Source organism: Eschrichtius robustus, chromosome 5 (genome assembly GCF_028021215.1).
Source record: "Eschrichtius robustus isolate mEscRob2 chromosome 5, mEscRob2.pri, whole genome shotgun sequence".
Lineage (NCBI taxonomy): Eukaryota > Metazoa > Chordata > Mammalia > Artiodactyla > Eschrichtiidae > Eschrichtius > Eschrichtius robustus.
This window is the reverse complement of record NC_090828.1, coordinates 130,954,921-130,978,803: the sequence shown is the minus strand read 5'-3', so window position 1 is coordinate 130,978,803 and position 23,883 is coordinate 130,954,921. Positions and strand designations below refer to the sequence as shown.

The window sequence follows — 23,883 nt, the reverse complement described above, 5'->3', positions numbered from 1 at the left end:
TAAATGTGAACAGTGTAACCTCTGCCACTGATAATAAGCAGGTCAGGCGTAGTTGAAACTACACGTCAGGTGCAGTGAAAATTGGCTAGAGATGCTTCCGTCCTCTGTCCAGTAAGTGGGACGAGGCAGGAGCCGTCGCAAAGAAATGAAAACACGTGAGTTAAAGTGACACATCTTTTGCTTTTGTTTTTTAACTAGACCGGTTTGGGCTCGGCCAGGCAGGAAGAATACCTGGCTCTGTGAATGCCATGCGGGTTCTGAGCACCAGTGCAGATCTGGAAGCTGCTGTTGCTGATGCTTTGGTAAGAGGCACGACGTGTGTGGAGTCTCTTTGAATTACTCACCTGCGTTTTCCTCTGTCTTAACAGGAAGTAGTCTCCAAACCAGGTCACTAAATCATCTTTGACACTCTTTAAACTGTGTAAATTTGTATTATTGTTCGTTTCTTCTTAAACTGTGAACTCTGTACGTACGTGAAAACTGGCCTTACAAGACACATGAGCATCAAGTACGTCTTCTGTGCTCCTCAGTGTCAACGAAGTTGTGATGACATCAGGCTTCTCTGATGTCATTGGGCTTCTTCTTTTCCTTTTTTATCTTTTTTTTTTTTTTTCCCAGCATTTTCTTTATTCCCTTCTATTGCTTCTGTTGCTTTACAGGCTTTGATGGCATAGCCTAAGCATATCATTGTATAACAGTAGGTCATGGCGTTTGTGGTTTGAAAATCTTGTGTTGATTCCATTTCCCTCACTAGTTGTTCCATATGATTTTATGTTTGTTTAAATGAGTCCTTAAGTCATTATTTACGGCAGTGTTCCCAGATTTTAGGTGAACTCTCTGAGGGTATGAAGCACCAGTGGAGCGTGCTTTTGCATTGTTATAATGTAATGTCTAAAAAAGCAACATAAAGCGATTAGAAGTCCTTGAACTCGTGGTTATAGCAAAAAATTCCTAAGTAGAATCAGCCTGTGGTCAAACTGCCTTTTAAAGATGCATTTCAGCTGGTAGTAACACAGCCTCTTGTACTTTCTGGTTTATGTGCTCAGCATTTAAAATAGACATTCTTTAGAACTGCCTGATCTCTGGTCTTGCTTGTACTGTTTTAAGACTTGTTCTCTTCTAATGAACAAAGGTGATACCTTGCTTTCAGACCCTGAGGTTTTAAATCAAGCCCTGTTTCATCCAATCAAAACTTTATGGCGTGTGGCCACAGTGATCAGACCCCTGAGGTTTTAAATCCAGCCGTGTTTCATCCGATCAAAACTTTCTAGTGTGTGGCTATAGGATCAGACCCTGAGGTTTTAAATCCAGCCGTGTTTCATCCAGTCAAAACTTTATAGCGTGTGGCCACAGTGATTCCAACTCTCATCCCTCCCGGCCCTCTGTCATTTATTCCTGCTCAGCCAGATTTCTCTGGCAAGCATCTGTGAGCAAGCAGTTTTCCGCTCTCCTCATGGTTTCACGGTGAGGGCTGCCTGGCCAGCTCTGTTCCTCAGCCTTGTGTGTAGCAGGGCTTTTTCTGGCAGATACTGGAGTTCAGGATAATTGCTTTAAGCAGAACTTTAACTTAAGAGTCACTAGGTGGCACACAGTTGTGTGAAGCGGTTCTTCCTTCCAAGTTGCAGCATTTGGAATCTGTTTCTTACTTATTCCGGGACTTGAAGGAGTGGGGGCCAGAGGGGTGAGAAGTGATGGATGCGCAAAGCCCTCGGTGAGACAGCACTTCGGTGTGGGGGGGGAGGGGTACAGTGCCCAGAGTGCCAGGGGGCAGAGCAGGACTGGAGAGTCTGGGCTTTGCCTTCACCTGACTTGGGCTTTTCTCTGAGCTCCGGCTCCCCTTACACCCCCGCTGCCCTCACGAGTACGTTTTGTCCAGACTGCTTGGTCTCTCCAAGTGACCTGCTTCAGAAGAGACAGCGCCGGGATGGTGCACAGTCCTTGCTCGCAGAAAAGAAGTCCCGGGACAGCATCTGTCCTCGGAGCAGGCGACAGAGTTAATAGCGACATTAGGGATATACCTCAGTGCTATGGGGAGAGTTTCAGCAAAGAATTCCAGCAGATACCGGAAGGTCTCGTAAGAGGCGTAGGAGGGTTAGGAAATGCCGTTGTGAAAGCGTTCTTTGTTATTTGCTTGACACGAATCGCTTGCTAACCTGTACTTTTGGTTTGCTAAGATATGTTCTGCTGTACACTTTTGTTGCAAGAACGATCCCCACATATGCTTCTGACGTAATTCTCTATGCTTTTTCCCCCATCCCTCAATATTTTCCTGCCTACAGCTGTTAGGAGACTCCAGGAGCAAGGTACCAGTGCTTTAACTTTTGTTTTATGTTTGGTTTTTTTTTTTTTTCTTTTTTTTCTGTTGAGTATATTTCCTTTAGGAGCTGGTAAAAGCAACAAAAAAAGCAGCATAGTATAGAAATTCTGTTCTGAATTGTGATTTTGTGGAAACTAGCGACACTGTTGCTAGTGATGGAACTTGGTCATCTCTCACATTTGCCTCAGTGGTGTTTTCGAATATCAAGCTCTGCCCCTTTTCCTACTAGTGTTTCATTTTAGTTATTAACCTAGTTTGTGTCTCCTCTTATGTCGTTATTATTTCATGAATGGATACATTCAACATTTTTCTTATCTTAGGAATCTAGTTGATGTGTAAGTGAGATGACCATATAATTATCATCCTACCAAGGATACTTTTGAGAGTGAGAGAGGGTGCTGTTAGTAATTATGCTGGGACAGTAGGTGGAAGGCAGAACTGTCCCGGCGTACAAGTCACATTCCTAGAAAATCACATCAGTACAATTTAAGCCAGTAGCTATTTGTTTTTCTCTTAGAGAAACCGTATTTTATAAGTTTTATCTATTTTATGTAGCTGTTGCTAAATTATTTAGGGATTTAACTTAACAGTTTTACATTCAGAGGTAAGAGAAATGAATGACATGGGTATTCTAGTCTACAGGAGGCCTATTAGTGTTGTAAAACTTTAAGTCCTTAATAAAAATGGTTTAGATCATTTAGGAATCCTTTTATGTAGGACACTCTGCCCCTGACATTGCAGTGCCAGACGTTCTCAAGGAAGCATGAATGTTCAAACGAGTTTACTCACAGACCCTGCTCAAGATAGATTGCTTTTGATTGGGAAGGGGCTGTTGGGCGCTCATACTTACAGCGCTTCAGGTGCCGAGCCAGGCTGTTTAACATGTAATTCCACTTAATCCTGACAACAAGCCTGTGGGAAGGGTAATCACTGTCATCTCAAAGATGGGGAAACTGAAGCAGACAGATGAGGAGGCTTTCTGAAGTCACACAGCCAGTCTGTCTTACTGAGAAGGCCCCGCACCGTGCTAGAGATCATGCTCTTTCCTCCCTGCTGTGGGTTGCCCTGCTTGTTACTCACCCGACGTCTGCTTTTCTGTGTTTACTCCCCTCATCTGTAAGCGCAGGGAGAGGGCGGTGCATGCGCCTGTGTGTGTGTGTGTGTGTGTCTGCGTTTAGCGCTTTGTCGTTGGTTTTGTTTGGTGAGACTCACGTCACCTGTCCTTGGATCTGGCAGAAGAAGCCCGTGAGGAGGAGGTATGAGCCGTACGGGATGTATTCTGACGACGACGCCAACAGCGACGCGTCCAGCGTGTGCTCCGAGCGCTCGTACAGCTCCCGGAACGGGGGCGTCCCCCACTACCTGCGCCAGACCGAGGATGTGGCCGAGGTGCTCAACCACTGCGCCAGCTCCAACTGGTCCGAGCGCAAGGAGGGGCTCCTGGGCCTGCAGAACCTGCTGAAGAGCCAGAGGACGCTGAGGTGAGGGCCGGAGGCCAGGCTGGTGAGCTCAGGCCGAGGCCCGTGGTGCGCTCCCGGGGCCTTCCCCGGGCTCCCGTCGTCTCGGGAGTTCTTACGGAATTCCAGCCGCTGGGGCAGGCACTAAAGGCGCTGGGAGGGCTGAGTCGTGGTCCTTGCCTTCCGGAGAACTTGACATATCCGGCAAACACTTTGTAACTGATTAGGTTTAGAAAGCATTTGGTTCCTTATGGCTTACACTCGTCTATTAGGTGTTATTTGAGAAATCTCGGTACAGTTTGCAATTTAGGTCAAAAGTAAAACAAGTCTGCAGGTTGGTATGGTTTATTACGCTTTAGAGTCATGGATAAAATGATACCAGCCTCAGTCTAAAATGTTTTGATACACATAGGCGTAGGTATAGTTTATAAATATGCAGAGTAAAGAGATACTCAAATAGGGTACTCTGAAGTACTCTTTAGCTTTAGAATTGATTATTTTTGCTTTTCTCTTTGTTTCCGTATTTCATAAATTTTCTAAAATGAGCATGTATTACATATACCAAAACTATGTGTTTATACCATATTTCCTCAAATCTAAGGCACCATTGACACACCATTATTTTATATCTGAGAAGAAATGCTGCTTATTAAACCGTGACAATACTAATATGTCATTGCTTATAAGATGAATCTCAAAATTACAGAGATGTTTGAACTACACTATATTATATTCTTCGGGTAATTTTTTTTAAAGCTGCATGGTGAGACTGGATAAGTGTCTACGGTCATGGATGGCTCCGCAAAGCCGTGGGAGCATTGACTGACAAATCACTGGGCTTCAAGCGCGGCTGTCCAGTCAGTCTGGCCCCCGCCTTATTCCTTCCTGCCGCCTTCCCTCCCCACCCCCCGGCCCCCCTTGTTCTGTTCTGTGCATGCGTCAGGAGAAGTTTTGCCACATGCGCTCTGAAGTGCAGGTCCTCTCTGGTGCTCTAGTGACCTGTCAAAAAACAGAAAAAAGGATTTGCTGTCATTATTCGTCAAGAATCTGCTCAGTTCTGGTGGCCCCAGTTTCTTGATTCTTAGTGTTCACCAAGTATCCATTGAACAATCTCTAGAAATCTATTGATTAGCGTTGGTCTGATCTAGATTTCATCGTTAGCAATGTTAAAGGATCACCCAACCTGAGGGGGATGATTTGGGGAAGAAGGTGAGTCTTTCTAATGAAACCTCGAAGTAGAAATGGGATTCAGTAGTACAGTTCAGGGTAGGAAAAGTCACAGGGGCACCGACATGAAATGCGTGTTTGCTTCGTCTCAGGCACAGTTGCAGGTAGGGTGTGTCCTTTAATCCTTTTAGCAGCCGCTTGGTTCACTGAAATGGATACAGAGATATCAGAGTACTTTGGCTCTGGCAGAGCTGAGATTAAAATCCAGGTCTGTCTGACCCCGAAGCACATGCTTTTCCTAGTTGATCCCATTGCCTTTCATCTGTGGCGGTGGAAACACACCTGCAACGGGGTGAGCAGGATGTGGCTCATGGCTTTGCCACGCCCACATGTGTGAACTCAGGTGATCACGCTCTGAGATGCAGTTTCATTTTAGAAGGAGAGCAAAACGATCATGATTTTTTTATTCCTGTGCAGTTCCATCATAAATTAAAATTTAGATAATTGATTTGTGAAGAAAGGACTTTGTTATATAAAAATTGTATAAAGCTTATGTAGTGGAATGAAATAAAAGGATTTCGAGAAGCTGTAACTAATTTCAGTATTGGCTTATTAAATATTAAATTTATTTATTTCTATTTTGTTTCCTCTAGTCGGGTGGAGTTGAAAAGATTGTGTGAGATTTTCACCCGAATGTTTGCTGACCCTCACAGCAAGGTAAGGTCTGGGGAACCTGCCCACTTGTGTTCCTCTATGCATGTCTGTGTGGGCCGCATAATACACGACTTCAGAGTGGGATACCAGCCCCGCAGCACAGTGTAGACCTTACAGACTGAACCCCAATTTCAGCAATAGTTTGTTATGGCTTCTGAAAACGGAATTCTTAGAAACTTCCAATGCCCATACAACATCAAGTTAAATAAAGTGTGTTTCAAGTAAGGGTTACCATGGAGAGAATGAGATGTAGTCTTTTACTTATTCAGCAAATATTTTCACTTACTTAGCCAAGCGGTGGGCTGGGTGCTAGTATGTAACAGTGTATTATAATATAATGCCTTCCTGAAAAAAAAGTTACAGTAGTGAAGAAAATAATCAAGTTATGTAGATTTTTTTTTTTTTTTTTTTTTTTTGGTACCCATGTAGAATTTGTCTATATGGGACAAGATAGACAAATGGAAGCATTTATAAAATGGATTTACCGAAGAACCACATTAAGTATTTCTCCAGACACCAATAGAATTGCCGCCTCTAAGAATTTGCTGGATGGTGGTCACTTAGCTGGTGCCTACACCTCCTGGGGACCGGAGGAGGACTGCCTTTTGACAGGGACTCCCTGCTGAGTGGAGAGCGCCCAGGAGTGAGGGACAGGCCCTTTCTAGGAGTGGAGCTGAGAGCGGGACCCTTGACAAAAGTTCACTTGGAGTCTAGATTGTAAATAAATACCATTGTTTTGGAGGAAGCCTTTGCAGGCTGTTGCTGTTCGATGGTTTTAGAGAAAGAAAAAACAGAGGAATGAAGATATCAGGAAAGTTAAAGGGTAGATAAAGGACAGAAACTAAAGTAGAAATTGAGGGAACCAGAAATCAGCACCAGCAAATCTTAAATGCTTGATGTGCAAGACTTAACTGTCTTACACTGTCATTTTCCTAGTAAAAATGGTCTCTTCTAAATCCTCCTGGGAGAAAGAAACCTGTGGTGGCCAGAAAGTCTAGCCAGTTACTGTGATCCCCCTTCTTTTCCTACCCTTTCCTCCTCACAGGAATTGTCCGTGAAGTGTCAATCATCCATCCATCCGTGCAGTTATTCAGCATTTACTGAGCACCCACTCTGGGCTAGGGATACAGAAAACAACACAGGACCCCTCCCTGCCTTTTGAAATGCTCACGGGAGCATAGGAGAATGAATGCAGGGGTGCTCCTTTTTGGGGCGGGGGCAACAGTTCTCCTCAATATTGGTTTTAAAGCATGTCTTAAAATTCCTGTTATGACCCTCATAGCGAGGTTGACATTCACAGTATTAATAAAATCCAAGAAACGTTGAGTTTAAGGGCCAGGTAGATATCCAAAGATATAATTATCAAGATTTTTCTCTAAGATAGTATTAAAAGCAGTAAGATTTAAAGCATAAGCATAAGATTCATAAGATGTATAGCATAAGGGATATTAGATGGATTTGGACATTGATGAAATTTCTATTACCTGTCACCTCTAGATTGCTGATTCAGAACCAGAATGTGAGGATAAAGAAGGAAATTTGTTTCCATCAGAAGGCTCTTGTACAGTGAGTTTGCAGGTCTCAGTTTAGTAAATATTTGCTAGCTGCCTTTGTGCTAAGCCAGGAATCCCACAGCTGGGGCTCGTTTACTTCCTTCTGAGCTGTCTCACGGGAGACCCCTGGTGGTTAATAGTTGCTGAGCTAGAGTTGAGCAGGTCTGTGATAGCCGGGTTGTCCCAGGAGAGCAGGACTCATTTACCAAGTAGGGCGCACAGTGCCACCGCTAACCTCTCTGAGACTGGTTCAGGGGTGATGCACCGTGAGCTCTGTGTCACCGTAGGGAGCACTGATGGTCACACAGCGGCGTGAGGACCATGTCAACCGTCGGTGTCTTTCATCCCAAGCCATAATCTTTTATAAAGATTGGTATGGCTTTTGTAATATCTTCTCATAAAGATAACACTTTATAATAGCTGAACGGGCATACATCAAAATAGATGACTGAAATGAAAAGCAATACACATGCAAGGTTTTTTTTCCCTCATCCTATATTAGTTTTTGTTGAATGCTAGGTAATGAGCAATAATAGTATAGAATTATGATGGTTAAAAGGTTTTTTGAAGAAGAAGAGAGAGAGAGAAAGGAAAGAAAGAGAGAGGGAGGGAGGGAGGGAAGGAGGGAGGGAGGAAGGAAGGAAGGAAAGGAAAAAGGAAAGGAAAGGAAAGAAAAGAAAGACCTCCAGGATTAGATTCATATTTTCAGCAAAGTTAATTTCTCTCTGTACTGAATTTTAAAGGCATGTAGAGGGAGGGGAGAGTTATTTCGTCAGTTTGTAGCCTTTTCAGGCCTTTTAAGAAACTGCATGCAACTTGTATGACTTCACTGTGGACTAACATGGAATCTGTTTCGTTGCATGGCCTGGTTTGCGGTGGAATTCACTCCAGAGAGTAAGTTCCGACCCCTTTTCCTTTATCTATTCTTGTAACTGCGTTTGCCTCCTATGCCATGTCCACTTGTGGACAGTGTCAACCCCAGTTACGATTCTAGACAAAGCCAAGATGGGCATTTTTATCATTTTGGAGACTTGGGAGGAAATCATGAATCAAATATGTGAAATACTTGGTTTCCATTTGTGTCTAGGTTTTCAGTATGTTTTTGGAGACTCTTGTGGATTTTATAATAATTCATAAGGATGACTTGCAAGACTGGCTTTTTGTTCTTCTCACACAATTACTTAAGAAAATGGGAGCAGACTTGCTTGGATCTGTGCAAGCGAAAGTTCAGAAGGCTCTCGATGTCACAAGGCAAGTGTTTGGGGGCAAGATCATTTTTTCCCAGTTTTTGAGGTAAAACTGACATACAACATTGTGTAAGTTTTAAGTGTATAATGTGAGGATTTGATACATGTATATATTGCTAAATGATTACTGCAATGTCAGTTAACACATCCTTCACCTCACATAATTACCATTTTTTGTTGCTTATGTGGTAAAAGCGGTCAAGATATGTTCTCTTAGCAAGTGTTATACCTGTAACTGGAAGTTTGTACCCTTTGACCAACATCTCCCCATTTCCCTCACCCCCCTAGGCACTGACAACCACCATTCGACTCTTTGTTTCTATGGGTTTGACTTTCTTTTTTTTTTTTTTTTAAGATTCCACATATAAGTGATATCATGCAGTATTTGTCTTTCTCTATCTGGCTTGTTTCACTTAGCGTGATGCCCTCAAGTTTCATCCATGTTGTCACAAATGGCATGATTTCCTTCTCTTTTATGACTGAATAATATTCCATTTATATGTACACCACATTTTCTTTATCCGTTCATCCATCAACACACTTAGGTTGTTTCCATGTCTTGGCTGTTGTGAATAGTGCTGCAGTGAACATGGGGTTGGATATCTCTTTGAGATACTGATTTCATTTCCTTTGGATACATACCTAGCAATGGGGTTGCTGGTAGTTCTAATTTTTTTTTTTTTTTTTTTTTTTTTGGCTGCGCCACATGGCTTGCGGGATCTCAGTTCCCTGACCAGGGATTGAACGTGGGCCACAGCAGTGAAAGTGCCGCGTCCTAACCGATAGGCCACCAGGGAATTCGCTAGTTCTGATTTTTTTGTGGAACCTCCATACCGTTTTCCATAGCGGCTGCACCAATTTATGTTCCCACCAGCATTTGTTATCTCTTGTCTTTTTTGATGATGGCCATTCTAACAGGTGTGAGGTGATACCTCATTGTAGTTTTTATTTGCATTTTTCTAATAATTAGTGATGTTGAGCACCTTTTCATGTACTTGTTGGCCATTTGTATGTCCTCTTTGGGAAAATGTCTACTGGTGGGGCGGGGGCACTAGACCATTTTGATACTACGAGAGTCTTTGTAGGTGGTTTCTTGTCATTCTGTTACCTGTGGCTTTTGTCACCCACTTGAACATCTACTTTCTTACTTAATTCCCACATTCTCTTATTAACATGTATGTTGAAATATCCCAACAATCCATGAGATGAAATGCCCATATCTTCCTTGAGTTGACATTATTTTTGTGAATGCCTAAGACAAATGTAAAAAAAAGAAAAAAGACGTTGAAAATTGATTCTCTTTTCTTTAAAAAACACTTCAGAATATTTATGAGCATCCTTCTGAAGACCTCAGTATTTTTACGACTTCAACCTCTTGTAAGGCACACTAGAAATTTTTCTGTTCATGTGTAGTGTAGGGTTCCCGTTCATCCAGGAATAGTTTCTATTAACAGTTCATTGGCTAGAGATGATAACACACTTACAATATTTGTAGCCTATCTGGCCTTTATGAGAAAAGAAAAGCTACTGAGACTCAGAAAAAGTGTAAAAAAACTGACCCTGTGCTGTTATTGTTTGGAAACAAACTTCTGATCTTTGCCTGTGCAATAGTAAATCCTCGACACACGAGTGATAGAAATTGAATGATCTCAGAAGACGGTTCGCAGTAATGTCTCGGTTGTGATTTGGTGGATGACGGAGGGGAATGTGTCAGATTGCTGAATTTTTAAAAGAATAAACAGATGTCTCCAGGTCACTCAGAAAATCGTCATCAGCATAGTAACTTTTATATGACCCGTTACTGCAAACTGGGATATGAGTAGGTATCATAGAATTGTCAAAATGGAAGGACCGTTCTCATTTCATTATAAAATTAGGAAACAGAGAGTAACTTGACACACCCGGAGCCCCACGTCCTGCTCGTGGCAGCCCGGGAGCCAGCATCCAGGAGAGCCAGTTGTCGCTCTGTTGTGTGTCCTGTGGTCGCCGGCTGGCCTGCGGGAGAGTGTGGAGGGCATCACGCTGCCCCGTCATTGTCCCCCGCGCTTGCATCTGTTAGATGTCTCTGGCTGCCAAGCCTACATTTGTTCCTCTACACTGTGATGCCAGCTTTTCTTTTGGTCCCTGACCCCGGAGATCTGTGTAATTTGTGCTGCTATAGAATTTTATTATCCAAGTAGATTTCCCTTTAGATTTTCAGTGAACTTAGTGTAACGTACTGTATTTGCAGTAAGGCTTTCAGGCACCATCCCTCCTGTGGGTGACTAAGTGCAGTGCAGTTGGGGGACAGTCCTCTACACCAGTGGATTCCTCACAGTTTGGCCAGAGGTTGACTAGAGGGACTGAGCTGATGCAGCTGATGATACACGAGCGATGTAAGCAGCAGGGCGGTTACGCGAGAGGCCGGGAGCTGCAGTGAGTTGTGGTCACAGGGGATGTGGGCCCAGTGGTCCAGGCTTTTCAAGAGAGGTCAGAAATGTGGATTAAGGCAAGATATTCAAGATTTTTTTTTTAAATGACACTGTGAAAGCCAAGGAAAACATTTGTAGGCCAGACTTTAGCCTATAGATTGCTTCCTTAATTTAGGTGAATTTATGAATGACAGAAGATCCATTTCAGATTTTTAGGGATGATGGAAATATTACGATTATATTTCTGATCTTTGGTGATTAAGGGAGATAATTGTGCCCTCCTATTAGTGCTCCTGGATGCCTCATTCCTTTAAGAACCCTCTTCTGGGGAATTCCCTGGCCTAGGTCCCAAAGCATGTGTCCCTTTTTCTTGGCAGCTGAGACGTTTAGCTCTTTCAGCTTACCTAGGATTGTGAGTACCGAGGGCGTCTCAGTGGTGGCTGGGAGCTGTTCCTCAGGTGATAGACCTGATTGTGAATCTGCCTCAGTGTCCTTTCCGTTGGCTGCACTCGACAGCAGGGCACAGCTCCAGCTTAAATACACCCGTTACTCAGATGTATTCTCCATCCTCCCTCTGCTGTAGAAGAAAGGAGAGGTGTTTTGTGTGTGGTTTGTTTCTTTGATGTGTGGCCAGGATGAGTCACTTAAATCATATATACTAAGATGTACTTTGCTGCCAGAGGTGGTCCTCAGAGCGTCCTGGATACAAATAGATGCGGGAGAAAAGGATGTGCTATTGGTCAAGTTTACTTTTTATTAGTAATTGTGATGGTGGTACTACTAGTAACTAGTATGTGCCACACACTTTACGTTTTTCTTGTATTATTTCATTTAAATTTCAAATCAGTCCTGTAATCTGAAAGATTCGAACCTGCGTCCCTTTTCTTTCTACTATCCTTCCGTACACTGAGAATCGTCTCTAAGGGAGTCTAAAACAAAGCGATGCAGTCACTCAGCCTCAGTTGGAATAGATCTTTGCGTTGCATTATCTTTCCTGTTAGCATGGAAGGGACATCTGCATTAGGCACAAGGGCTCCTTCAGGCAATTTTAGACTCATACTAGTAATTGCGGCTTTTTAAGGGAGAGGACACTGACTTCCGCTCGCCAAGAGCCCTCGGGGTTACTCAGTTGGATCAAAAATGTGAGAGGACCACGAGAAATGAGATGAGTCGCAGGCGAGAAGTGGAGCCAGAGCGGGGCTCTTAGGGTCCCAGGCCCCCCTGTGTGTGTCTGTAGCTGGAGAGAGGGGTGTTTCTGGGTGAGTGTCCCACAGGCGCTCTTCTGTGGTGACCGCACAAAGCCAGCTCACGGGCGGTTACCCAGCGAGGACCCCAGGAACCGTGCAGGCAGCTTCAGCAAGGGCAGCTGCAAGCAGCCTCACCTGGATGTAAAAGTTAGATTTGGGCGATGCAAGTGTTTCTCACGTGAGCAGTATTCCGAAAGGTGCCCGGAAAGAAGACGAGCAGGTCCCAAGAAGGCAAGCAGGCGTTCATTGCTCAGTTTATGTGTTTTGGGACTTTTAACAAGATTTCCCCTTTTCTAAATTTTCTAGGGAATTCCCTGGCGGTCTGGTGGTTAGGACTCGGCGCTTTCAAGTGCCGGGCCCGGGTTCCGTCTCTGGTCCGGGAACTGGGATCCCATATGCCATGCGGTGCAGCCAAACAAAAACCAAAAACCGAAACAAAAAATAAACAAATAAATTTTCTATGTAATGTGTATTACTTTAGTATTTACATAAAATGAAAAGTAATATTTAAAAAATATAAACATGCTTGCTTTTTACATATGTTAGAGGAATCTATGATAGTGTATTTTTGTTTCTTACATGATTTTACATTGTTTTTTGTAATAAGTCTTTCTTTTAAAATACTTTTTTTTTTAAACCTAGGGACTCCTTTCCATTTGATCAGCAATTTAACATTTTGATGAGATTTATTGTGGATCAAACCCAAACTCCTAACCTCAAGGTCGGTAACTGTTTGTCATTATAGTTCAACCTCTAGAAGTCAAATTTGCTTAAAATATGCTTGTTTATACATGACTCATATTTGGCTATTGTGAGTAAATCTGCTGTGAGCAACATGTTTCCATTTCTCCTGGTTCAGTACGTGGTAGAGAAGTTGCTGGTTTATTGGGTAGGGACATGCTTAACTTTATTTTAAACTGCCGAAATGGTTATATCAAATTATATTCCTACCAGCGGTGTCTGAGAACTCCAGTCGTTCCACATCCTTACCAACATTTGGGCATTATTACAATGTTTCACATTAATATTTAATGTAGAAATTTTTGATGTGTTTAAATAGGTATCTTATCAGAATGTTTTTCATATTAACATCATAACACATGAAAAATGAATTGTGACATGTTTTATAAACATTATACCTGTAAGAACGAACAAATGGTATTTGAAGGAGGATGTGCTCCTTTGAATGGCATCAGGTACATTGTCTGTGCTTCCATCACTAATTTTGCTGCGGTTTTCAGGAGAGGCCCAATAAATAATCACCCTTTTCTCCTGAGGTCAAAACCAAGTGAGACCTCGGTGGGGAAGTTAGAGCAGAATTATCAGCTTGAATTACCTTCAGTGCTGCCTTGCAAGACCTGGCCTAGAGTGGCTGAAAAATAAAACTCACACAGAGTTGTACTTGCGCCGCAGTCGGTGGCAGAGCTGGAGGTCCCCCTGGTGCCTCCACCCCTCACCCCACCGTGGGCTCCTGCCCGGCACGTGTCTTGCGGCGTCTGTGAGGAGCAGAGCCTGCCTTCTCCGCAGGCCCGGCAGCCACAGAGGGCAGGGGATTAGGCTGCAGGCCTCCCTTCTGTTCCCAGGCTTCCCTGTCAGGCACCTCATGCTTTTTCCCTGCTGGAGGCCCCTGCGTGTAGGAACATAAATCCAGGAGAAAGGCAGTGTCCCCTCAGTACTGTGTACTTTTCTCTGAGCACCAGTTAAGAGTTCTGTTCAAAGATTTATAAAGTGTACTTACCGTTTATAATCGCTGGATCTTTCAGGTCAAAGTTGCAATCCTGAAGTACATCGAGTCTCTCGCCAGGCAGATGGACCCAACAGATTTCATAAACTCTAGTGAGACAAGGCTTGCTGTTTCTAGAATTATAACCTGGACGACAGAACCAAAGAGTTCAGACGTGAGAAAGGTATGTCCTTAGGCGCGCGTCACGAAGAGGAATTTATGGGAGCTTGTAAACCACCCACAAACCTACACGCAAACCACTATCGCTCCTTTTCTAGGAAACCAAGGCTCTGCTCCTGTCCCTCCAGCTCTGTCTAGTTGCAGTCTCTGAAGATCAAAACGAAAATCTGAAATCTTGTATCATGGGAGACACCCTGATACCAAGATGTTGTGTTGTTGCTTTTTTTTTTTTTTCAATCACCTGAAGAGAAATATTTGCTATTTTCTTCTGAAATGGCACATTGAAAGGCATATAACACAGTGGAGGGAGCACAGGACCCTGTTATTTCTATTCCTAGGTAGTATTCTGCCTTAGGACTACTATGAAGATGAATTCATATATGTTAAAAGCATGATCAATTCCTGACAGGTTATAAGCACGCAGGAAGTGTAAGTTATCGCTCTCTTTGTTGTTTCTATTATTCTCTTCCTGTCAGGCCATTGTTCTTTTACTTTATATATAAACAAACTAGCCTTTCAAAGTTACTGTTAAAAACCAGATTTCTTAGTTCTGGTTTCAGACTAAAAGTACTTGATTTTGGTTATTTGTGTGTAATCATGAACCTTGCATTTTTTTTTTCTTTCCTTTTTTCCCCGTAGTATACTCCTTCCACCGCCATCCGTACCAAAATAGTCCTTTGGCCTTGGGGTAGAGTTGGTATCGTGGACCACTTGGGTCAAGGCAGGGTTAAGGATGATTCCAAGAGGTAGTTAGGAAGGTTGTTGTGGTTCCAAATGCCCCTGAACACCTAGCTCCTGCTCTAATGGAATCCAAGGAAGGGAACCAAAGAATCACCTGCAGGGTTTCTTTGGGAGGGTCACAGCCAGTGTAATTCTCTAGCCATTGTACAGTAATAAACTGAGTTGTCCAAGGTCAAAGAAACAAGGATGAATTTTATTAAAGCACTCATTCAAAATTACTGTTCTAATAGAAAATAATGTTTTTGATTTATGATCCGTTTGTAAAATGTTTCAATATTTATTGAAAGAGCATTTTACTGGCAACCTTTAATTTAACCATTAAGCCTCTTTGGGACTAGGGAGGTACACTGGGAGGTGGTGGCATGATTTGGTTGACTGGAACGTCAGAAAGAGATATTTGTGTTACAGTTTTCAAAGTCACAGATCAACCAAGAAATACAAGAGCCCAAGTACAACTTCCTATGTTTAGGCATAACACGCTGAGTTACGTACGTGTGTCTATCTGAGTATGTGTTTTTGTAATTGAAAGTTACTGAAGTGTTCCCTCCCGTGGGGCTGGAAGATGTTTTAGACATGCACGTTATCATGATTCGGGCCTGTATGGGAACAGCCAGCTTTGGTCATTATGGCTGCTTTCTCTGGACATGCACATTAAACGTTTGAACTCGGATTTATTGTCCTAACCTTTCTAATCAGGACACTAGAGGAATGTTTTTCCTTGAGTTATCTAGCCTGGGGCATCAAAACACTCAACTTACTTTATACTAGCTCAAGTCAGGTGTGGTTAGAATGTTGACTGCCGAGGTCACATGACTCATTTACTGTTCGGTCTCTTAACTCTTTTAGGTTACTTTGGATCATACAGCGCTGCTGTGTGATCTGGTCTCCACTGGTGTCTGCCTCCAGTGTCTGCCCGTACGTCTTCCCCTTCCCCATCGTGAGGACTGCCAAACACCCCACCTTCAGGCTGAGGTCAAACCTGGGCTCTGGGACAGTAATCCCGGCCCCTCAGAGGAAGCTGAAAAGCTTTACGTCAGTAGTTCTCAGTCCTGGCTGCAATGAGAACTAACCTAGATTGCTGTGCTCTCCCCGAAGTCACTTGGCTTCACTGGTACAGAGTGGAGTGTGGGCGTTGCTCTGTGTCTGGCCGGGGCTCCTTCCACTCTTGGCTGATTTTTAATGCAGTGTTGAGGCCCATCAGTTTAGACCGTTCCCCTGGGACTGAACCTCGGGCACGCAAGCTGCTGACGTAGTCTTGACCTGGTTGCCGCTGATTCTCTGGGGAATTTGAGATGTGTTCTAAAGATGGTCTAAATGAATGTAGTGCCTAAGTAAATTAAAATACTTAGAAATTGTGATATGGTATATATCACTCTGTGCTACGACTTTAAATTGTCATTACTATTATTTTAAAGCTGCAAGGAAAGAAAACAGGCACCTTTTTCATCTAGATAATTTAGTGCACTAAAGATTTGCTTGCTTATCTCTTCTAAGTAGACATATGTTTTGCCTCACCTGTAATTTGCAGAGTTATTAAAAGGTTGTATCAGGTGCTAGGGAAATCTTGGCGATTTTCATGATCAGAAAAGCACTTTCCGATCATGAACCAAGTTCTCCTGTTGGTGTCCTGACTTAATTTCCTAAGAGTAGGGCAAGGTTACATTCTAAATACTAGAAGAGCCCTACAGTCTGAAATCTATGCAGGAGACTCCCATACTGGCCCTATCCTCGGAGAATATTAACTTTATACAAACAATACTCGGGAAGTTTGCAGGCAGTGCAGCTCCTGCCATGTATCTCCTATTTGGGAAAGCACTTCAGACACATTTTATGCTGACACAACTCTGATTTACTGACTTCAGTGTTTTTGATATTTTATTTCTCTTTTTATGTCAGTGTTCTTGGGTGTTTCCTCTCAGAGCCAGTCGGGTGTTTGAATATTTAAGATGTTGAGGAGGGAGGAAACACAACCTAAACCAAAGCACGAGCCAGTCATCAGGAGGCACGCTTGCCTGTCTGGGACTGACTTGGATGGATGGAGAAGCCCCACCTGGCTTTAACTGGCCTGCTTTATTCCCAAAGTAACCTTTTCCATTTTTTACGTATGGGAGTCCTGAGAGTTGTGTTGACCAAACTACACAGACATACACTGGACCTTTGTCTTTTTTCTTTTTTTTTTAACATCTTTATTGGAGTATAATTACTTTACAATGGTGTGTTACTTTCTGCTTTATAATAAAGTGAATCAGCTATACATATACATTATCCCCATATCCCCTCCCTCTTGCGTCTCCCTCCCACCCTCCCTATCCCACCCCTCTAGGAGGTCACAGAGCACTGAGCTGATCTCCCTGTGCTCTGCGGCTGCTTCCCACTAGCTATCTGTTTTACATTTGATAGTGTAGATATGTCCATCCTGCTCTCTCACTTCATCCCAACTTACCCTTCCCCCCCCCCCCCCGCCCTCCTGTGTCCTCAAGTCCATTCTCTACGTCTGCATCTTTATTCCTGTCCTGCCCTTAGGTTCTTCACAATCTTTTTTTTTTTTTTTTTTTTTTTTTTAGATTCCATATATGTGTGTTATCATACGGTATTTGTTTTTCTCTTTCTGACTTACTTCACTCTGTATGACAGACTGTAGGTCCATCCACCTCACTACAAATAACTCAAGTTTCGTTTCTTTTTATGGCTGAGTAATATTCCAGTGTATATATGTGCCACATCTTCTTTATCCACTCATCTGTTGATGGACACTTTGGTTGCTTCCATGTCCTGGCTATTGTAAATAGAGCTGCAATGAACATTGTGGTACATGACTCTTTTTCAATTATAGTTTTCTCAGGGTATATGCCCAGTAGTGGGATTGCTGGGTCATATGGTAGTTCTATTTGTAGTTTTTAAAGGAACATCCATACTGTTCTCCATAATGACTGTATCAGTTTACATTCCCACCAGCAGTGCAAGAGGGTTCCCTTTTCTCCACACCCTCTCCAGCATTTATTGTTTGTAGATTTTTTGATGATGGCCATTCTGACCGGTGTGAGGTGACACCTCATTGTGGTTTTGATTTGCATTTCTCTAGTGATTAGTGATGTTGAGCATCCTTTCATGTGTTTGTTGGCAGCCTGTACATCTTCTTTGGAGAAATCACTAGACCTTTCTTAATGCACTGTGTCTGTATTAGGATAATACAATGTATTCTAGAGTTGACCTCTGTTGACTTCTGCCTCTGCTACTTTTTATCGGTGTGAACAAGTAGTTTAACCTCTGAATCCTTGTTTATTATCCGTGAAATGGGAATCATGATATTTGCTTTAGGCACTGTTGGGAGGACCAAGTGCAATAAAGCATATAAAAACCTAGATAGATACTGCTTTGTTTGTTGTTGTAGCTTCAGCTGTTAACTGCTTGAGGGTTGCTTTGGTTTTGCTGCTGGTCCAAATATTTTCCAGCGTTAGGAAGATTTTTTTCCCATCAGGCAAAGGGAATGCGGTAATGACAATAGAAATTTTAATGGTATGTTTACATTTTAGGGTTCAGAATCCCTGTATGTTTCCTTATCATACGTGATTCTCTAACACTGCGCACCTGCTTTGTCAAGTGAACTAACAGATGTATGAGCCCCCAGATGTTGTTTTGAGAAAGGCGGGAAATAAAGACGTGGCAAAGAAAATTAGAGGTTATAGAGATGCTGTTTCCTAGAGCAGGAAAAGTATATAAATAGCCTTCAAAAGTCGACATTTCTAATTGAAAAAAATTTTAAATCTCTGATTATACATAGGCAGCGTGTCCTAATCTAAAAGCTCAGACTTTTACCATCAAATAAGATTTGGACCTCAGCTGAATATGACTGCCTCGCTCAAGTCTCATTTTTGATCTGTTTGCAAGAACACTGCTACTTCCAGGAGGGGTTGTGATGATTATGAAGGACTTAGCAAATGATGGAGGTTTAACACTGGCAGTTCCTGTTATTATCGTTAAGGGTACTGTTACTGTTCCGTTATTATTCATAGACTTTCAGATTGTATAATCTCTCTCTATGTATATGATTTTAGAAAAGAAGCCAAATACCTTACCAATAACCATGGTTTTGAGCGCGTGCTTCTTGTCTCTGATTAAACCCTACCCCTTTCCTGTTTGTCCGTCCCGCTTCAGCGTAGTCGAATAGGTGAGGATTTCCCCACTAGGTCAGCCTCCACCTGCTCTGGGCCTGGAGAAGGAAACTTGGAAGAAAATTGTAAACAGGTAGATTTAAAACTGTGTACTAACTTGCAAAAAGACACTTCACTGTTTGCATTGAGATTGTTACTCCTGATTACCCTTGTGAAGACACTGAGAAGATTTTGAAGAACCCTAAAATTAACATAATACTACGTGAGCCAGAGCGTGCGTGCGCGTGCGTGCGTGCACCTGTGTAAATGTTGTGTTTTGGTGTGTTTTATGATTAACTGCCTTCCCAAAGAAATAGCCACGTTGCAGACAGGCTTCTACCATATTTTAACGACATAGCAATGGAGAGATACTAAATTTAAAATGTCAGAAGGTTTTGAAATACCTTCTCTTTGGTGGTTTTTCTAAAGCAATTTTAATCACAATCTGAAGGGAGCAGTAATATTTGTTTAATAAATTTAAAAAGCCCTCTCTTCTCAAATTTTAAGTTTTCCATAATTAACACTGACACTGAAACATTTGTCAAAGTTTTATTGATCTCCTGTCTGGAAAAATCCTTTTCTGCTGTGAGGCACACGGCATTCAAGGCCATCGAGAGCCTGCAGGTTCTTTTCAGACACTAGCAGTGAGATTTGAAGGCCCTTTTACCCTCATCCCCCAAGTTCTGCTGTAGGGGCACAAGTGAGAGTCATTTCCTTTTAGGTCGCCATTTGATCTTTAAAGTACGTCGCCCCAGAGTTGCCCGTTAGAAAACGTCAGCAGCAGAGGTTTTGGTCTGGCTTTTCAATGGCCCTTCCTCACGTGGGGCAAGAGCTCCGAGTTGGTACAGCGACACCCTCTGGTTTTGGGCTCATTATTGAACACGAGCTCTGCCCCAGGCTTTTTAAAATGAATCTCTGCAGCCCATCCCCATATTTGGAATTATTCCTGCAGTGAGAGCATATTGATGGTAACGATAAACCATAAGCCAGTTGTCATCCTTGCCGGGACATTCTGGTATTCAGACTCCTCACTGATACAGGGAGTTGTAGATAAAATGTTTCAGGACCATAACAGTCTCATTCCTTTTAAAACTTTGATGTGAAATCTTTTTAAAATAATACACTTCAATGATACTTTCCATCCATTTCTGGAGCTTGGGTTTCAGAAAAAGATCTTACTTTGAAAACAGCTTTAGGCCAGAGGGTTACGTTTGAAAACTAATAAAATCATTTACAGTTTATATTTTGGAAAATGCAAAAACAAATTATATTCACTTATATGCGTAAATCACACACATACCATCTGTCCAACGAGTTATTTTCAGAATCCCCTGTCTTTCTATTTGATTTCTTATCAAAATTCAACTTCAGGGTTATTGAGAGAAGGTTCTTCAGTGGGTAGAAGTTGAAGTCTGCTGCGCTTTCTTCTCCCATATGACGAAAAGTCAGTAATGTTAAGTAGCCACGAATTAGCACAGTCTCTAGGCCTGTCACCTTGCAGCCCTCTTGTTCCTAAACGATCCTACCAGTTTTATAATTTGCTTCATGGAAAACCCCAAGTAAATTTTTAGTATCAGGTATCTTGTCATTCTGGGAAGAAATTAGGTCTAAAGACAGTGGCACATTTCACATAAAAACATACTATTCAAAAATGTAATAATACATTTAATAGTTTTCTAATGCCATTTGCAGTCAACAACAAAAAAAAAAGTGGCTAAACTTTCTTATTAAATTGGTGATGCTGATTTTTTTTTCCCTTGGCCAAAACTCAAGTCTGCTTCTTTGTTTCTCTTTGAAGTGCAGTGTTTTCTGCATGCATTTTTTTCTAACATCTAATAAAAATTTTTTTTAGTGCACAGGTTCCTTCGCATGATTTGGGGAATTTGCTTTTATACAAATCATATTAACAGTGTGTTAAATTGATGGTGAAATAGATTTCTTCAGATAACGATTTGTTAAAACTGTTCCAATAATGACATGTAGAAATGTGTGTTTTAGTACAATCAATAATAATGTTTTTTGCCTGTCTTGTGAAAGCACACTGGCCCTTATGTTTTAATTTGGTTGGAGAGGCTATTAATGACCATATTCGGAAATCGGGAAAAAGTAAGATCCTTTTGCCCAATGCTGTGCTTAATAAATGCTTATGACATTATGAAAGATAATTTTTTATTGTGTAAAATATGTTATTCTACTGATATTTCAAAATTTGTAATTAAGTTTTAATTTTGGTTAAATACATTTGGGTCTTTGAATTTTTTTGTTTTTTGTTTTTTTCCTTCTCCAGGTACAAAATAGTAATTTTATATTAACTGGACCTAGAATTAATTTTAACATTATAAAAGCATTGAAGTGGGTTTTTTTGTGGGTGTTTATTTCCAAAAATAAACATGTTTCTATGTAATATTCTATATAGTGGAAAAAATATTTAGGATAATTACTGCAATCCTAAATATTACAGTCTTTGGAAAAATAAATGTTTGCTTCTAGTCGAAAGATTTTCATAATATGTTTTCCCTTCTTTTGACTCTTAGAAATTTGTAAGAAATGCCTGTTAGCACTAACTAAAATTTTCTTTTGGAATAGTTCTTCTAAATCAAAACCCTTGTAACTAACTCCGAGGGCATTGTTTTCTAAGCTCGAGCACCATAGCAGGCATGTAGCTTGCTGGGGAAGCCTGGGTCTCACTGCTGGTGTTTTAGCTGCTTGCTCTTCCCCACTTTGCTGCTATAGCGACTACGAGCATATGTTGTCTCTAATAAAGAAAAGTAGAACATTTTCCAAAAGGCAGAAGAGTAGTAACTTTTTAATTCATACCATGTAAATCTAGTTTGCTTCCCAAAGACCGTCTCTGTCCTCAATTCATAGATGTAAAAGTAGGAGTTTTTCAGATGTACTTGAACTCTATTTCTAGTGTTTCTTAGTCACTAGGAAAAGTGGTTTTTCAAGATAACGCAGTGGTAGCTTGTTTAGAAACTTGTTCTTTCCAGGGTATGCCAGGAGCCTTGTCCGGTTCTGACTTACTAGAATGGACAATCTTAAGCCTTTTCACATTTTTTGATTGTTTCGTTTATGTACTCACCAGCTTTGTCCCTGGTGTTGGACAGCAGAGGAAAAAAGTTTCAGGAGTGCTGTTGTAAAATCCAAGGCCAGGGTGTTCAGTGAAACCAGGGCTTATTTTCCATATTGAAGTTTGGCTGTTTATAGTTGATGATGGTATTTCTCTAGGTTCTGTTTGTTTTTTTTATGGCACAGATATCCTCTTATTATTTATTCTACTCATACAAAACAGATTTCTTTTAAAAAACAATTTTGGGAATTCCCTGGTGGTCCAGTGGTTAGGACTCCGTGTTTTCACTGCTGGGGGCCCGGGTTCAGTCCCTGGTCAGGGAGCTGAGATCCCGCAAGTCGCGCGGTGCGGCCAAAATATATAAATAAAAAAAATAAAGTGAAACAACTTTAATGAGCATTTTGACCAAGATGGGCAATTGTACGTGACATAAGTTAACCATCTCTTCCGTTTCTAGGCAGCACAGATTGTGCTCATCTCTCTGTTTGAATTGAACACTCCTGAATTTACCATGTTACTTGGTGCCTTGCCAAAAACATTCCAGGATGGTGCCACCAAACTCCTGCACAACCACCTCAAGAACTCCAGTAACACCAGTGTGGTGAGTGCTTGGGTCACGGTTGGTGGCCTCCACTTACCCGTCCCCGTGCAGGGCTCGCTCTGGTGGAATGGCCAGCTTTCCTGTGCTCTCTCAGTAGGTTGGGGGCATGCCGAGTGTGGGGCGATGTCGGGTCCTGTGCATTCCCAGGGAATGAACCTGCTATTTAAATGGTCCTTCCTTTAAGTCAGCATGTTCACGTAAATGTTCACTAACTCATTTAGTCAGGCGGGCAGTCATTGAGGAACTTATTTTTTCACACTGTAAAGACGCAAATGCTCAGTTGTGTCTGCTACTCTGTCTGCTCTAGCTGACAGCAGTCACTCCGCTTCGGGAATGCCTGCAGGACAGCTATCCATTTTTGGTTTGTATGCACTTAAAATTGACCTTATGATTCTGGAAAAAATCACCCTGATTATGCAGAATCTGCCCATTTATTTGCATGGGGGTTCAAAGGCCGAGGGGCAAGCGGAACTGTGTTCTGTATTTATCCCTCGCGTGATGGAGCTCTTCTGCCTTCCCCCAGGGCTCTCCAAGCAACACCATTGGCCGGACTCCCTCTCGACATCCCAGCAGCCGGACCAGCCCCCTGACCTCCCCAACCAACTGCTCCCATGGGGGCCTGTCTCCAAGGTAATGCCATTTCAACAGGAGTGAAGACGCTAAAGCACCCCGATGACTGTCTAGGCTACCTCTAGGTTTTTAGACCGAGCTTAATACCAAAAAGTGTATGGGTGCCAGGAGCCCACGGCTCCTAGCCCTCACCCAAATCTTAACTGTGTCACTTGGGGCAAAGTGGTTAGCTTCTATGGTGAAATGAGCGGTTTCTGCTGAATGGTCTCTGAGATTCTTCTAGCTCTAAACGCTTTCTTCTAGTACCTTAAAGATTTTAAAACTGAAAGTTACGTTTAGAGCCCTGTTTCACATTGAAAGCGTTTAGAAACTCATCACCTACTCTGTAAGCGAGAGGAGCACCTACAGGTATTTGATTGTCTAACTAAACCCTTTATAATCAGTCCACACATAGTCTGGGGTAGTTTCCACCCCAGTGGCCATTCTGGGCTCACGTTTGAAGCCGAATGCTGCTCTGAGAAGGGATTGAGAACCTGAGAACTAAAACTGGATCAGCATTTTCAGACTCCTGTTGGGACCATGGGAACATTGGCCCAACAGAGTCTGGGGCAGTGACTTAGAAAGAGAAGAGAGTTTGCCTTGAGATCTTTGGATAACATTTCCCATCTGGCCAGAGCCCTTAGAAGTCCCTGCACGGTGGCTTTCATGACCCCCTGGCAGGTGCTGGAGTTTCT

General features: G+C 42.3%; 1 protein-coding gene across 9 annotated transcripts in view; it reads left to right on the top strand.

The window, feature by feature from the left end:
• Positions 1 to 23,883, top strand: part of CLASP1 (cytoplasmic linker associated protein 1) — a 264,431-nt gene that overhangs the window by 195,436 nt on the left and 45,112 nt on the right. For 8 of the 9 annotated variants that reach the window (XM_068545273.1, XM_068545280.1, XM_068545278.1 and 5 more), the window contains 9 exons: positions 199 to 302; positions 2,280 to 2,303; positions 3,554 to 3,798; positions 5,595 to 5,658; positions 8,296 to 8,459; positions 12,756 to 12,834; positions 13,877 to 14,020; positions 22,436 to 22,579; positions 23,103 to 23,209. In XM_068545273.1, the coding sequence (XP_068401374.1) occupies positions 199 to 302; positions 2,280 to 2,303; positions 3,554 to 3,798; positions 5,595 to 5,658; positions 8,296 to 8,459; positions 12,756 to 12,834; positions 13,877 to 14,020; positions 22,436 to 22,579; positions 23,103 to 23,209 (1,075 nt within the window). The remainder of the gene's footprint in view (positions 1 to 198; positions 303 to 2,279; positions 2,304 to 3,553; positions 3,799 to 5,594; positions 5,659 to 8,295; positions 8,460 to 12,755; positions 12,835 to 13,876; positions 14,021 to 22,435; positions 22,580 to 23,102; positions 23,210 to 23,883) is intronic. The other variant, XM_068545282.1, reaches the window with a different exon arrangement.